Below are 16,844 nucleotides of genomic sequence, written 5' to 3'. Positions count from 1 at the left end.
AATTTTATCAATATAAACACATCATTTTTTTGAAAAGGAAAGCTGCTCTTTACATAAAAATACAATATAAGAGGAATAGAAGAATAAGTAAAGTCGAAATTTTGTAATCTCTAACATAATAACTAATCTAGGCAAAAATTATCAATGAATGCGAAAGTCACTTGGTCAAAGGTTGCTGGGGAATATGATGTTAAAATATCACCTTACAGATGACTTACTAATTGCAAAAGAAAAAAACGCACATTTATCACCAAAAGATCTGGTGGTTTGACCACTCTGACTGAAGGGTTCGATTTAACATTACACATCATGTGCCTCTTAACAGGATGCAATACCCATGTGCTTTACCTATGAAGCATTCTTACCAAAAAATGTTTAACCTGAATCTAATCAAGCTTAGAGATTAACTTTCAGTTTACAGGAAATTCACAGAGGAAAGTTAAATATTACTGCAAAGACACATCCAGAATGTGGGACATTCTACAAAACAGCTGGCCTGAACCTTTCAAAAAGTCACTATCATGGGGGGTGAATTGGGGAATGTCCTAAATTAAAAGAGACTAAAGATATACATTCATTTGCATAATAATATGTATTTTGACCAGATCCTGGTCTGGGGAAAATAAAAAAAATTGGGGCAGGAGACCTGGGTTCAATCCCTGGGTCAAGAAGATCCCCTGGAGGAGGGCCTGGCAACCCACTCCAGTATTCTTGCCTGGAGAACCCCCATGGACAGAGGGTTCTGATGGGCTACAGTCCATGGGGTCTCAAAGAATTGGACATGACTGAGCGACTAAGCACAGCACACATGGCAAAATGATAACAATTACTAAAGCTAAATGAGGAATCTTCATGTCTCATTCTAGGCTTCTTCCTAGATAAATACACACCTCCACCCCCACCCCACCCAGGATATGAAATTCTGAGGATGTGCACATCCACTAAGTAAAAATGGCATAGTACAGTTGGTCTTCTGTATACACAGGTTCTGCATCTGTATTTGCATAATCTGTTCAGCTATCCTCATAGAGTAATGAAGTTTCTGAGGTAACCATCAAATATACGTATTGGTTTTTAGTCTGATCAATCTAGTCCTACATTATTTATAACCTGCAGCTAGCTACAGTATGTTAAGGAATACTATCATGCCAAGAGATCATCAAGCCTGCAAAATAAAGATCATTGACATTCACCACCTCCTTGAATTTGTGTAGCACACATGGCTAAAATGAAGACTAGATGAATCTTATAAAATCTACTGTTTTTTCTCACTGCATAAAGTTAACATATCTTAGCTATGGGAATTCTATTAGACATGCTATTTCAAGTGTAAAAACTGGAGAAAAGGGTTTTTACTGAAATAAGATCTAAAATGCAACTGCATTTACTTACGAAAGTGCTGCTCTAGCCAAATCATGTGGCATCAGGTCTTTATATCTGGAGGAAGAAAATAAATAATTTAACCAAAAGCCTAGAGCTTTAATAAAAAATGTTTTTCATTCTATTTGAAATATCTAAAGAAATAAGCTAACCATAAGCTGCTATTAACATAAAAGCACTTAACATCATTCCAAACAAAGAAACAGTGTGATTTTGCTATTTGTCATCCTTAAAACTCTGAAAAGTCCTGACTCCTTTTAAGCTAAAAACTGAACAAAAATCCTGCCCACTGTCTTACTGTTCAGCAGACATATGGCAAATATTCTTTAAAACTAAACCCCACTGTTTTAAGTTCCCTTTTATTTTAATTTTTAAAAATTCATTAGTTATTTTGTGATGTCTAAAGGGACATGAGGGATATATTAGGACTTTTAAAGAAAACTTTGTTTTGAAGTTATCTGAGATTTTACAAAGAATTGGAAAGATAGAACAGAGTTCCTCCATACCCTTCACCCTGCTTCCTCTAATGCTAATCTTATGTAAACATGATGTGCTTGTCAAAACTAAGAAATTAACACCAGCACAATACTATTCGCTAAGCTTGATCTGACCTCATCAGTTTTTCCACTAATTGCCTATTACTGGTCTGTTTCAGGTTCCAATCCGTGCATTTACTTGTCATGCTTCATTAATCTCCTCAAATTTGTGACAGTTTCGCAGTCTTTCCTTATCCTCCTTGACCTTGACACTAGGAAGACTGGGGTAATGGACACCAGGGAAGACTATCACAGAGGTAAAATACCCTCTGCTTCTTATCAGAGTGAACGTGATAGCAACATGACTTCTAGTGATATTAACTTGATCATTCAGCTGAAGCAGTGTCTGCCAGTTTTCTTCATTATTTTTCCCTTTCTGAACTCAATTTATTAGAAGTGAGTCACTTCTGGCCCTGACTCAAGGGAAGAATTAAGCTCCACTTCCTAGTGGAAAAAGTGACAAAGAATTTGTGGACACATGTTAAAATCCTCACAGTAGTTAATAAATATTTCAAGGGAGATCGAGGCTATGCCAATATCTTGTTCCTTCTTAACCTTTCTCACCCACTAATTTTAGCATTCATTCCTAGATCCTGGTTGCAGCAGCTATTCCTGTGATGATTTATCTATTTTCCTCATTCCTTCTGTATTTATTAATTGAAATTCATCAAGAAAGACTTGTCTTTTCTCTTTTATTTCTTTAGTCAATCATTTATTTATATCAGATTGGATTCATAGATATCTCATGTTTTGACTTATAGTATAATATTATACTACTATAATTTATTTTATTAATCAAATGTTTCTAATTTTTGTCATTGGAAGTTATTTTAGGTTGGCCCTGTGTTTTTTTGACATGCCCCGTTTTTTTTTAAGCATTTTTTTTACTTTCTGGAACTATGAAATGCTCCAGATGCATCTGGATTAAATAAGAATATTTATTCTTTAAATTCCTGAAAATTAAAACCTGAAAATTCAGAAATGTGTTTATTTTTACTGTGAATCACTAGAAGAACCATCAGTGATTCTAAAAATCTTTTATAGGGAAAACCAGTTCCCTAAAATTTAGAGCAGAGTAACTTGGGCAAAAGTGTATCAATTTTAAAATGCCTAAACCACAACTATCTATCATTTTACAATTTTTCTTCTCATGCTCCTAAAACTCCCTCTCAGCCAGGATGCTGAAAGATTTCCACATGCCACTGCTGGAGTATATTCCTAAGAGTGCTTCCAAAATACTTCCAAAATACCTATAGGTCTTTCAAGTGACACAAGTTGAAAGTAAAGCCTCTTCAAATTAAACAGAAAAAGACCTTTTTCCATCTAGAAAATTATTTTCTATTTTAGAAGACTCATTTGTTACCTCAATCATAAGATTAATAATATGATTTAACTATTTGTCTTCTTTATAAATTCTTCTCTCTGTATTATTTTAGTCATTTTTGTTTTGCACATGAATAGTACCTTAAAATTTCTATTCCTTCTTCTCTATTAACTATATTTGCCTACCATTACTCAACTTTCTTCTCTGTGTGAATAAATTTCTCATGAACTTTATCTTCTTCCTCAATTAGGATTCTAAATTAAACTAAAACATAATAATAAAAAATAACAACAGGAATATAGCCTATATCAATGTGTTAAATATCTCAAATCAAATTTCACCTTTGATAGTTTGATACCAACTATCAAAGGAAATGTGTAAAGGATATCTTTGAGCATGCTCATATTTTTTTTAACAGCTAGTAAAACAGCTGGAATCAAACTTCTACACAGTATACAAACAGCCTTTACCAAAAAATGGCCTTTCTAGTCAAGAATTTTCTTCTCTTGATGGAAGTTTCTTTCCCTACACTGCTGCTGCTGCTAAGTACAACAAGGATCCCCTCGCATTATTTTTCTGCTGCTAAAGCTTCAGGTTCTTAGTCTTACTACTGTTGTGTCCATACAAGAAAGTTATTATATTGAGAAAAGAGGGTGAAGAATCTTCACCATTTACTTACCTAAGAAGATACTCCTAAACCACTATTTAAAAATGAACGTTCCTTGTTTCTGTATGTACATGCATGCATGCACATACATATACATACACACACATGCACACACACGTCCGGATCTTCTATACGTGGTGGCATTATGCTCTGAACTTTTCTTTTTACACCTAACGTATCTTCAAGATTTTTCCATATTAGTATAGAAAAGACTCATTATTTTTAGCAGATATTCAACTTTCCTTAGCTTGTTTTTAAGTTAGTGACTGCTAGTTCAAAACATGAACATCAAAACAATCTTAACAGAATACAACTAATGTTTCATTTAATTTTCACGTAGTTCCCAAAGTCCATCATCAACTTTTAGAAAGACTGGGCCTCAACTGGGAACAGAAAAGGAGAAAGGAAGTCTAGGCGGAACGGTAGTTAGGTTCTGGGGGACTTGAGGGTTGGTCTAAGACCATTGTTATTCCATACATTTGGGGTTGTGCTGTACCAGGATTTGGACCAGTCCATCAACTCCAATTCCGATAACGTCCAGAAAGCCAAAGCAGCAGATTAAAGTCCTTTCAAGATGCCCACGGGCCCATGGCCTCAGTATTTAAACTTCTGAAGAGGCACAGAAACAATGTTCTTCTCTCCAGATGAGGAAAGGGCATCTGTTGGAAGCAAGCTACCTAGTCCCACACTAGGTTTTCAAAATACAGTTAGTTCAGTCTAACACTACACTAGACTAGCTCATGAGAAAAGATGAAAAACAGATTCTGCCACTCTATTTCACTCTATTTGACTTATTCTGTATTAATTTCATGAAAATATTATTATATATTAGCTGACTAGCAATATTATTAGGAACTTCCTTGGTGGTTCAGATGGTAAAGTATCTGCCTGCAATCCAGGAGACCTGGGTTCAATGCCTGGGCTGGGAAAATCCCAGGAGAAGGGAATGGCAACCCACTCCAGTATTCTTGCCTGGAGAATTCCATGGACAGAGGAGCCTGGTGGGCTACAGTCCACATGGTTGCAAAGAGTTGGACACGACTGAGAGACTAACACTTTTAGCAACAGTATTACCTACTGGGTTACATTCACAAAGGTTCCTTCTGAAAACACCTTAAAAGAAGGAATAAATAAACTATATGGGGTGACGGATGTGTTAATTAACTTGATTGCGGTAATCATTTCACAATGTATATACACATTAAATGTAGGTCAAGAAGCAACAGAACCAGACATGGAACAACAGATTGGTTCAAAATTGTGAAAGGAGTACATCAAGGCTATATATTGTCACTCTCCTTATTTAACTTATATGCAGAGTACATCATGTGAAATGCTGGGCTGGATGAATCACAGGCTGGCATCAAGATTGCCTGGAGAAATATTAACAACCTCAGATACGCAGAGGACACCACCCTAATGGCAGAAAGCAAAGAGGAACTAAATAGCCTCTTGATGAAGGTGCAAGAAAGAAAACGCTGGCTTAAACTTCAGCATTCAAAAAGTTAAGATTGTGGCATCCAGTCCCATCACTTCATGCAAACAGATGGGGAAAAAATGGAAACAGTGACAGACTTTACTTTCTTGAGCTCCAAAACCCTTGGATGGTGACTGCAGCCATGAAATTAAAAGAAGCTTGCTCTTTGGATGAAAAGCTATGACAAACCTCAACAGTGTATTAAAAAGCAGGGACATCACTTTGCCCACAAAGGTCCATATAGTCAAAGGTATGGTTTTTCAAGTAGTCATGTATGGGTGTGAGAGTTGAATCATAAAGAAGGCTGAGCACCAAAGAACTGATGTTTTCAAACTGTGGTGCTGGAGAAGACTCTTAACAGTTCCTTGGACAGCAAGGAGATCAAACCAGTCAATCCTAAATGAAATCAACCTTGACTATTCATTGGAATAACTGAGTTGAAGCTGAAGCTCCAATACTTTGGCCACCTGATGTGAAGAGCCAACTCATTGGAAAAGACCCTGATGCTGAGAAAGACTGAGGGCAGGAGAAAGGGGCAACAGAAAATAAGATGGTTGGATGGTATCACTGACTCAAAGGACGTGAGCATGAGCAAACTCCAGGAAACAGTAAAGGAGAGGGAAGCCCAGCGTGTTGCAGTCCATGGTGTTGCAAAGAGTTGGACACAACTTAGTGACTGAACAACAATATACATTGATATCACACTGTGTACCTTAAAAAAAAAATTACATTGTATAACCTAAATACATGCAGTTTTTATTTGTTAATCATACCTCAATACAGCTGGAGAGAAAAAAGAAAAAAAAAAAAATAACAAGTAACAGAATCATTTCATACTTACGAAGTGCCTGATAGCAAAAATGGAGTGCGAACACCATCCACCACCACAATATTCCTTATGTTGGGTTTGGCTAGGGTTTTTTTCGATTTAGTCTGGGAAGCTTTAAGATAAAGTTCAGAGAAAAATTAATTAAAATACAAGAAGTCAGGTAAGTTTTTACATTTTTAAAGATAGACATCCTAAGAATTTTATCACTCCATGCCAAATTGCATTAGTCATTTATCAAACCACTACAACTAAAAAAAAAAAAAAGGATTAAGAAATTAACGAGCATCTACAAGTTTCCAAATAAAATTTAAGGCAAATACAGAGATTATACCTAGTGATAAAATCACTTATGCCATTAACAAATTGTTTTTATCAAGTGCTTGACAACCCATTTCACTGAAAGCAACCAATTAAGTCTGCCCTTAATATTAGAAGTTAGAATAACTGATACTGTTTTCTTATGGCTTAATACTCTTGCTTTTCTATGTAGAAATAAAGGCATCTGGTTGGTGACTACTGCGATTTGACAAAAACCTAGCACGCGTCCTGATTCTGTCTGACTCAATTTGTGTAGCTGTTTTGTTACATCAAAAGAGCAACCTTTCTCTAATGTTTTAATTTAAAAAATAAAACATGAGTGGTGATTAAAAAAGAAAAAAATAAATAATACTAAAATATGAAAAGTAAAACCCAAGTTCCCTCTTTATGCCCTCTCCTGCCCTATTGCAAACTAAAGCCTGTTCAGCACAATTACATTCCCTTTTCCTCCCATCAAATCAGCTGATCACATTCCTTTGTCTTACCATGTGCCCTCTTGTACCACTATCAACATCAATGTTAAAACAAACCACTTGTAGGACAGTGTTAAACACCAGTAACATGACAAGGCTTAAGTCTCACAAAGGTTAACAATATAGTTGGGGAGAGAGAAACACAAAAACTGTTTAAGAACAATATAAAGAAGAATATTCTAAATGCCAGAAAAATGATATTTAACGTGGTATTCAATGTGACTTTCTCCCAGCTGGCAAGAAACAGATCTATCTGTGTGACTGCAATAGGAATTTCTGAGTGAACATTAGAATTAGGTGAAAGGTGAAATGAGGTGGAAAGGAATAATTATTATTCTTTGTGAGGTTAATACATATTTATATTCTAGTTAGAGTTTACAAGCCAAAGAAAATATATTTTTTATATGACAACATGAAACTTTTCTAGGTGGGATTAAGTAACAGACCCCTGGGAATATACTATATGTAAAACAATATAAAACAATATAAAAATATCATCTTGTACTTCCACTGAATTTACAGACTTCAAAGTGTTTGAGATATCTTAATAACTGCTTGAGGTTAACATGGCTAAAACTATTATTCTTTGTTAGATAAAAAAAACTATAAGGCAGGGAAATGACATAATCAGTTCAAGGTCAAACTGCCCAGAAAGAAGTAAAACTGAATCAGGGTTCTTCTGAATCTTGGTAAGGTAATTTTTCTATTAAGTTATTATCCAAGTAGAAATACCATAATAAAACCAAAATCAGAAGTCATAGATCAATATAGGATGCAGGCAAGTGAATATACAAAACTACAGCAGGTTCTGCAAAAGAATGTATTCAACAGTGAAGAAGTCTAAGACGTTGGGTTTACCAAGGGTCTAAAAGACCATATGGTCTCAAAAAATTTCCTTCTTTTTTCATTTCATATTGACTAAACAACCTTCTTTTATTAACTAGTCCCACAGTCACACCTACTTCAGGTATGTAACCTCTTGCACATGAACTAAGAAGATACTCAGTAACAGAAGCCTGTCACTGAAAGTGTAAAAAGTTAACTTTTAGCTCCACAATAGTCGCCAGAGTATCTGGAGACTAAGAAGGCTGATCGCCGAAGAATTGATCCTTTTGAACTGTGGTGTTGGAGAAGACTCTTGAGAGTCCCTTGGACTGCAAGGAGATCCAACCAGTCCATTCTAAAGGAGATCAACCCTGGGTGTTCATTGGAAGGACTGATGCTAAAGCTGAAACTCCAATACTTTGGCCACCTCATGAGTCGAGTTGACTCACTGGAAAAGAGTCTGATGCTGGGAGGGATTGGGGGTTGGAGGAGAAGGGGATGACAGAGAATGAGATGGCTGGATGGCATCACCGACTCGATGGACATGAGTTTGAGTGAACTCCGGGAGTTGGTGATGGACAGGGAGGCCTGGCGTGCTGTGATTCATGGGGTTGCGGAGAGTCGGACACAACTGAGCGACTGAACTGAACTGACTGAATCATCTTTAGGACTAGGGCTTCGCTGGTGGCTTAGAGGGAAAGAATCCACCTGCCAATGCAGGAGACACGGGTTAGATCCCTGGGTCAGGAAAAGCCCCTGGAGGAGAAAATGGCAACCCACTCCAGTATTCTTGCCTGGGACAATCCCATGAACAGAGGAGCCTAGTGAGCTACAACCTGTGAGGTCACAAAGAGATGGACATGACTCAGCACACACGCAACTTTAGGACTGACAGCCAGTAGCTGAGCAAACTAACCAGGAAGTTCACAGAAACTTAGTGACTCCATAGGCTCCACATCCCAGAAGGAAGCCTCCAGCCAACATCCTCAAGCCCACCTTACACCATGTACTATCATTACTGATTGGTCCTGTATTGTTTTAATTTGAAGGCAACAGTGATGTTCTTATCGATCATAAAAAGGGGAGAATTAGCAAATTAGTTTTGGTTTTTATTCAAAATTCACATATCTAGATCCTATAATCTAACTTCTAAATAAGAAATATTTTTATTTTTAAAAAATTACTGTACCTGCTGCAGCTTGTAGCTGGGAGGAACTGCTCAGAGGTCTCACACCTGGAAGACAAAATCGAGTGTTTACAAAAAGCAATACAATTAAATGTATGCACAAGATGCTTACACATTCAAATCTAATCTTAGAAAGAACAAATGAAACTTACAAAATCTGAGGGCCCATTTTGATGTATTGGGAAGATTTTTAAAAGTGTAAGTCAAGAGGGAAGTCATTCTGAAATCTGAAAAAGAAAACAAAAAAACTTTCTGGGTTATTTGAACAACCTGTAGTTTATACTGTAGGCTATGATCTCTGATATCTCACCCATGGTTACTATAAAATACTTAAAAATTTACTCTATTACCAACTACCTTTCCCCTAATATTATAGCTATGTTGACATAGCTTTCATAGTATGCAAACCACTAATCTAAGCATTAATCTAATTCTCACAAGGACCTGTGAAGTAAGAATGACTATTGTACTTTTTGTAAGAGATGAGAAACTGAAGCATACAGGAATTGAGTAACTAGTAAGAGGCAGAGCTATGATTTGAAGCTAGACAGTCTAGCTCCAGCAGTATTCTGGCCTGGAGAATCCCATGACAGAGGAGCCTGGTGGGCTACAGTCCATAGCATCACAAAGAGTTGGACATGACTGAAGCGACTGAGCACGCATGCAAGCTAGCTCCAGAGTTTATGTTCTTCTCTAGGGTCAAAGGGGTAGAGACTGTTGGACAGGATCAGGAAGACACAAATGTGACTTTCCTGATTTTGATGGTTGTATTGTGATGATGTAGAATGCCTTGTGGAATAATTGTATTTGAAGGGAATACACACTAAAGTATTCAAAGATAGTACAGTATCACTTCTTACCTGATATAAGAAAAAGAGTTCATACACTACACTTGCTACGTTTTTATAAGCTTGATATTATTTCAAAATAATAAAAATACAAAACTCCTATATATTAAAACATATTTAAAATATATTAAAACATTTTCCTAAATTCCCTATAATGAGTTCCTATGAAACAGTAAGAAAAAAATGGGCAAAGGATATGAACAAAGTGTTCATGGAAATGGAAACACAAATGGCTCTTAGATACATGTTCAGTCTCACTCATAAAAGAAATACAAATTACAGCCGCACAGAGGGACACTATTTGACTTAGAGGTCTGACATTCACTGTGTGGTAGAGGCTGCACAAACAGGCTCTCTCATATACTGCTGCTGAGAGTATGAACTGCTGCATCTCCACAGGTACATTCCTATGGAGGGCAATGTGGCAATTAACTGTCAAAAAATTACAACTACACCTAACTTCTGACCACTTCTCTGAATTTTTATTTACATGGTTGGTCTGTGTAAACAAAAAATACATCAGAAGTGATGAGACGTCACTTTTTAGATTCGGCCGTAAGAGATCCTGCAGTTCCCATCTTGGTCTGTCTCTCAGATCACTCACTCCGGGAGAAGGCAGCTGGCACGTCAGGAACAGCCCCACGAAAAGGCTCTCATGATGAGGTAGGAGGATGACGCCTCCTGTCAACAGTCATGTGAGTGAGCTTGGAAGTAGATCCTCTAGCACAGACAAGTTTTCAGATGACTACAGGCCTGGACAACATTCTGACTGCAACCTCATGAGAAACTCTAAGCCAGAACAACCCACCAAGTCACCCCAGATTCCTCGGCCTCAGAAACTGTACGGGAGAATAAATTTTTACTGTTTTAAGCTACTAAATTTTGGACTAATTTGTTACACAACAATTGTTGTTTGTTGTTCAGTCACTAAGTCATATCCGACTCTTTGAAATCCCATGGACTGAAGCATGCCATTCTTCCCCATCCTTCACTATGTCTCAGAGTTTGCTGAAATTCATGTCTGTTGAGTCGAGGATGTTATCTAATCTCATCTCATCCTTCTTTTGCCTTCAGTCTTTCCCAGCATCAGGCTCTTTTCCAATGAATAGGCTCTTCCCATTAGATGGCCAAAGTATTAAGAGCTTCAGCATCCAATGAAAATTCCTTTCAATGAATATTCAGGGTTGATTTCCTTTAGGATTGACTGGTTTGATCTCCCTGCAGTCGAAGGAACTCTCAGGAGTCTTCTCTAGCACCGCAATTTGAAAGCATTAATTCTTTGGCACTCAACCTTCTTTGTGGTCCAACTCTATATAACAATAGCTAATATAAAAGCCTTAATTTCTCTTAGATCTTCATAGACTAAAAAGAGATGTCCTGTGGCTTCCAAAAAGAAAAAAAATCACATTTACCAAATATATGGATTGAAAAGAGGAGTCCAACCTCTAGGCTCACCAGCTAATGTATATTCAATGACTCTGGCCAGGAAGACATAAACTGGCCCATGAGATGAGGACCACTTTATCCAGAAGCAACATTTGATGCCCCTTGAATCTGGAATACAAGTCTCCATAAGTAAAGCTTATTTTGAAATAAAATTCATGAAAACAATCAAGAAAATGTTGATTGAAAAAAAAGGGAGGCCTTGCTCTAACAGATATCAAAACTTTCTATAAAGCACCAGGAATTAAACAGTGCTGATTCTAAAGGAAATCAGTCCTGAATATTCACTGGAAGGACTGATCCTGAAACTGAAACTCCAAAACTTTGGCCACCTGACGCAAAGAACTGACTCATTGGAAAAGACCCTGGTGCTGGGAAAGATTGAAGGCAGGAGGAGACGGGGACGACAGAGGATGAGATTGTTGGACGGCATCACCAATTCGATGGACATGAGTTTGAGTAAGCTCTGGGAGTTGGTGATGGACAGAGTAGTGTGCTGCAGTCCATGAGATCGCAAAGAGTCAGACAAGACTGAGCGACTGAACTGAACCAAATCAACAGGACAGGATGTAGTAAGTTCAGAAGCATACTCATGTGTATGAGAACTTAGTATATAATAAAGAAAACATTTCAAGTAAGTGGGAGAAAGATGACTTACTCAATAGATTTGATGAGGAAATGTCTAACCACTTGGAAAAAAATTAGATCCATAGCTCACACTATAAGTACAAATTACAGATGGATTAATCTAAATATATACTTTTTAACCTGCTACAAGAAAATATCAGAGAATATTTTTATAATCTTAGATGGGGAAAGGTTTCCAACATATGGGATAAAACCCAGAGGCCATACGGAAAATAACTAAAAAATCTGATTAAATAAGCATTTAAAATATCTACACAGTAAAAGATACTAAAATAAAGTTAAAAGGCTAACAACAGATTCAGAGAAAACATTTGTAACATGGAAAACGAAAGGTTAAAACCCATACTCCATGAAGAGTTATACTTGTGCTTGCTATTAGTATCAGCAGGTGATGGTATAAAGGTCTTTAGTTCCCCTTTATGAAAGCCACAGTGAGAAAAATAACATTTCTGTCCTTGATGGAGTTTACGATTTTGCTCAGACTACAAGAAACAAAAAAGTCAAAGAGTCAAAAGGTGACCTAAATCAGGGGCTGGCAAACTACAACCCATGGGCCTCTAGCTAATAATAGATTTCACATTTTTAAAGAGTTGTAGAGCAAAATAAAGAATATATGACAGAGATCAATGTGGGTTATAAAGCCTAAACTATTTACTACCTGGCCCTTTACAGAAAAAGTTTGCCATTCCTGATCTAAACAATAAGTACTACACTGAATTAGATGAAGAAAAAGCATTGCATGGGCAGGACACGTTTTGAACTGTAAAAACCTTGTAAGTTAGAGGGCCTTTGGTGACTATCAAGAATCCTTTTTTGCAAATGCAGAGGTCACTGCTCATCCAGATTCTGCTTAACGTGCTCACAGTGATGGAAGACTCACTATCTGACTTGAGCTTCAAACAGAAACCTCTCTTCTTCCCATACTCCTCAATTCAGTCTCAACTTCCTTGCCATTTCCCCCTGCCTTTTCCTTCTCCCTCTCCTGAGGATCAGGCAATCTGGTGAAAAGTGGCACAAATTTATGCCCGAATCTGGCTCTACCACCTAGCAAATAATTTATATAAATCTCCATGCTCCCCAAACTTTACCTACAAAACGTAAATAACAATTTGAGGATCGTGAAGATTAAATGAGATGGCGGTGAAACGACCTAGAGGGTCCTCAACGTCACTTTTTGGAATCAATTAATTTATTCCAGGGCTCAAGCCTCTCTCTCCAGCACAAAAACAGCTATCAAGCAGTGCAGAGCTCTTGACTAGAAATTAGTAGACACAGGTTACCACCTGTGGCCATGGGTAAACTGACTCGCTCTGATTCATGGGCTTCACCGATGCAGTGAAGGAGATGAAAGACCAGATGATCTTCGGTTCCCTTCTGGATTAGAAAATGATCTTGAGCCTTGGCTGTCGGAGCCGGACACAGGAATGCCTCAGTTCCTCCGACAATCGAGTCCCAAAAAAGCCACACAACCGAGATCCACCCTCGGAAGCACAAAAGGGGTAAACTCCTGGCCCAGTTCCGATTCTCAATAGCCGCCGACCTGCCTACAGGCAAAATAGGGGTTACAACGTCCCTGGTACACAGGCCAGCGCTTTAAACCGACACACACACACAAGTTCGTTAACTTGCGATGATAAATTAAAAGGCATAGGCGACATTGTCGCTCGGAGCTACAGACAGAACGCTAGGCCAAATTACTGCCCAAACTGCACTGGAACCGGAGACCCGAATTGAGAAAGTTCCTCCCGCGCCCTCGAACTCCACTCTCCCAGGGAGTGGAGGCCAGGCGGCCGCGGGCACAGGCGTAGCAGGCGGGAAACTGCGGACCCCGCCAGAGAAAGGGCAGGCGGTAGCCGAGCGCACCTTCTCACCTTAGGTCTCGTCTGCTCAGACTCCAGCTGCAGGCTAGGCTCCGGCCCGAATGACAGGACCCAAAGGGTACCAAGAGGCGGGGCCTCCCTGGAAAGGACCCTTCGCGGGCCTCACAGGCCTCCCTGGCTGCCCGCCGGCTGCCTGACTGGAAAATCCGGAAGGCTGTCCTCTCTGCGCTTTCTTCCTTCCCTGCGGAGAAAGTGTCCTTTTTTTTCGGCAACCGGGCGTTAGCCGGAAACGAAGGGCAAGGTTAAGGAGCCGGCCGCAACTCGCCATCGGGGTTTCAGTCGCGGGTTTTCAGTCAGGCAGTACGGCGGGCGCCTGGCCAGTGCCAGGCTGCGGGAAGAAAAGTCCTCTACTCGGCTGCCAGCGCTTGAAGGGCTTTCCACTTTTGTCCACTCCCGCTCAAGATGGTGGCCTCTCGAGCAATTGGCAGCCTCAGCCGCTTTACTGCCTCCAGGACGCTCCGCTGCTCAGGTGAGGCCTGGTTGAAGGCACCCCACCGCCCCGGGGCGGAACTCCTGCCGAGACCCGGGAGCCGCGTCTCCCCATGGCTGCCGCCTCCCTGCGGCGGCCCTGGATGAGGGGGAGTGATGCTGCTCTGGGACCCGGTCTCATTCCCTGGCGCAGCGACTGACATTTTCTCTCTCGTGTTTGAGTCCTGCAGCGGTTTCAGGCTTCGTAACCCCTAACGTCTCTGAGTCCTGTCCACCCGGCCTGGCATTTTCCGCAGGTCTCCTCTGCTTTGTTTAATGATGGCCTTGAACCTGCCCCTACTGGATTGGGAGGACTAAGAGGACAAGGACAGTCCGATCTGTCACATCTTTGTGCTTCACTGCACCTTGCCTGTAACGGGGAGCATCTTATTTACTTCGTGTATGAAATTAACCAGCCACTGCCATTCCCTGCGCCTTTCCCTTACAACCTGTTTGCCTATTACCACACTTCAACAGGAAGCTCAACTCTTGCAGCTCCAGTAATTCCAGTGTGAATGTATAATATGTAGAATTTCAAGAGGCAGATTCTGCAACTTTCCAGAAGAAGCACGTTTTTTAAAAAAATGAGGATACCTTGTTTCTTAAGGAACAAAATGTTAGATAATTTTACCAACTATTTCTACCCTTGTTTCTGACTATACCCAGTTAGCTTGCATTAGCTGTATTGTCTTTTTCTCTTCAAATTGGCAGTGAAAGAGTTAAAGTGGGTGCATATGGAAAATTAAGCATTTTCCTTCTGTCTCAAATCTGTAAGGTGAAATGTGACTTTTTATTGCGTGTTATACTTAATATCGGTTACTTAATTAGAAATATAATTTTTAAATGCCTTCCTCCTTCTGAATCACTGTATGCTGTTTTTGGAGGGGTGCCTTTACTGTAAGGGACTAATTTTGAATGTTGGAACCTTTTCTGCTTTGTTATTTCGACCAATGTTTTTAGTCTCCACAGGACTGCTCTGTATGTGTGTGCATACCTATCATAACACTACAGAAAATTGAAATGTTGCAAAGATTGGGGGAAAGGATTAGGAAAAAAAGAAACACCCTTTCTTTTACTACTCACATACCTACTGTTAGTATTTGGTCATGTTACCTGGCAGTTTGATTGTTTTCCACATTTTTGGTTTAACACTTTAAAATTATCAGATGTATATTTTTGAACTTCCCTTTCATTGATTTTAAGGTAATTAAGAACATTAAATTTGGAGTGTGACTTCTCAGTTTCAGTCTGGCTCTGCCTACTGGTGACCTTACCCTTTGATGACCTTGGGCAAGTCATTTCTATGTCTGTTTTCTCATTTGTGAAATGGGGAATAATACTACCTTGTGAGCTTTAAAGGGCGTATTTTAGGTGTAAAGCAATTTTTCATGGAGTGCTATTATTATTAATAAATATTAGTTATTATTAACTCTTCCCTGCTCTGAAGAACTATGATTTTATATATCTGAGACTTTTTGAAAGTAATTTTTACATTTTACATGTGTGAAAAAAAGTTACAAGGTTAGTTTTTCTATATTTTTTGTATAGAAATATAGATACACATATGTGTATCTATATTTTGCATTCTGTTTTAACCTATAAGAAAATATGGCTGGGGGGATGGATAAATTGGGGGATTGGTACTGACATACACATGCTACTATATATAAAACAAATAACTAATAAGAATCTGCTTTAAAGCTCAGGGAGCTCAGTACTCTGTAGTGACCTATATGGGAATAGAATCTAAAAAAGAGTGGATACATGTATGTGTATAACTGATTTACTTTGTTGTACAGCAGAAACTAAGACAATATTGTGCTGATAAGTCAACTATACTCTAATAAAAATTAATTTAAAATTTCTTAAAGAAAATATGACTTATTAGTTATTGCCCCTTTTAGTAGCAATGTATAAATTTTGGGGAAAAAAGGCCTAGAAAGTGAATTTAAAATTACCTGCACACCTGGATTGCCATTTAGACTGAAAAGACTAACATTAACTAAAAGTCTGTGCCTAGGTAGTGCCAGATTTTTAATGGTATTATGATATTTAATGATGGATGATTAAAATTCTTCATACTGATTTGTACTTCTTGAAGTTTTAACCCATTCCTGCATGAGTGCTATAATTCTGAGTATGACTGTCAAATGAAGATCACATCTTGATCAAAATATCTTAATTCCCACTCTTATTCTCTGCCCCCAACGCCTATTCTAAATCCAAATTCCTAATTACATAAGTAGTAGAATAATTTCTCAGGAAATGAATTGAAGGCAGATATCTTAGCAGATGGTGTATATTTAAATTTGACTTACTTACATAATCCTGTCTCTTCATAGGACTAGATATTGAGAAAGACAACCATAGTAACACATTCATATTTGAAATATGTATCAGCATAATCCAGCTCTCTCCACTGCTATGGTCTTAGGTCTTGTAGGTATCTTCTTGAGTTAAAATGATTAAAAAGTAGAGTAAAGGGTTCTCTCTCTTTTGCTGGCGTGGGAAGTATGGGTGAAAGTTCACCCAGCTGCTCTGA

At 38.6% G+C, this 16,844-nt stretch overlaps 2 protein-coding genes across 4 annotated transcripts in view; one reads left to right on the top strand and one right to left on the bottom strand.

Moving 5' to 3' along the window:
- The window catches only part of HADHB (hydroxyacyl-CoA dehydrogenase trifunctional multienzyme complex subunit beta), a 30,278-nt gene extending 16,370 nt beyond the window's left edge, over positions 1-13,908 (bottom strand). Inside the window, exons 1-5 of one of the 3 annotated variants that reach the window (XM_088841237.1) lie at positions 13,826-13,908; positions 9,168-9,242; positions 9,019-9,063; positions 6,226-6,325; positions 1,393-1,437 (exon numbers count right to left, since the gene is read on the bottom strand). In XM_088841237.1, the coding sequence (XP_088697363.1) occupies positions 1,393-1,437; positions 6,226-6,325; positions 9,019-9,063; positions 9,168-9,234 (257 nt within the window). In that variant the 5' untranslated portion in view covers positions 9,235-9,242; positions 13,826-13,908. Of the gene's footprint in view, positions 1-1,392; positions 1,438-6,225; positions 6,326-9,018; positions 9,064-9,167; positions 9,243-13,817 lie in introns of all 3 variants that reach the window. The other 2 variants (XM_088841239.1, XM_088841238.1) reach the window with 2 other exon arrangements.
- A 206-nt stretch (positions 13,909-14,114) lies between these two features.
- Positions 14,115-16,844, top strand: part of HADHA (hydroxyacyl-CoA dehydrogenase trifunctional multienzyme complex subunit alpha) — a 42,580-nt gene continuing 39,850 nt past the window's right edge. Inside the window, exon 1 of the mRNA XM_088841236.1 lies at positions 14,115-14,303. Coding sequence (XP_088697362.1) covers positions 14,237-14,303 — 67 coding nt within the window. The 5' untranslated portion in view covers positions 14,115-14,236. The remainder of the gene's footprint in view (positions 14,304-16,844) is intronic.

This window comes from Moschus berezovskii, chromosome 11 (genome assembly GCF_049115385.1).
Source record: "Moschus berezovskii isolate FMDL1 chromosome 11, NW_MosBer_1.0, whole genome shotgun sequence".
NCBI lineage: Eukaryota > Metazoa > Chordata > Mammalia > Artiodactyla > Moschidae > Moschus > Moschus berezovskii.
This window is presented reverse-complemented; position numbering and strand designations above follow the sequence as displayed.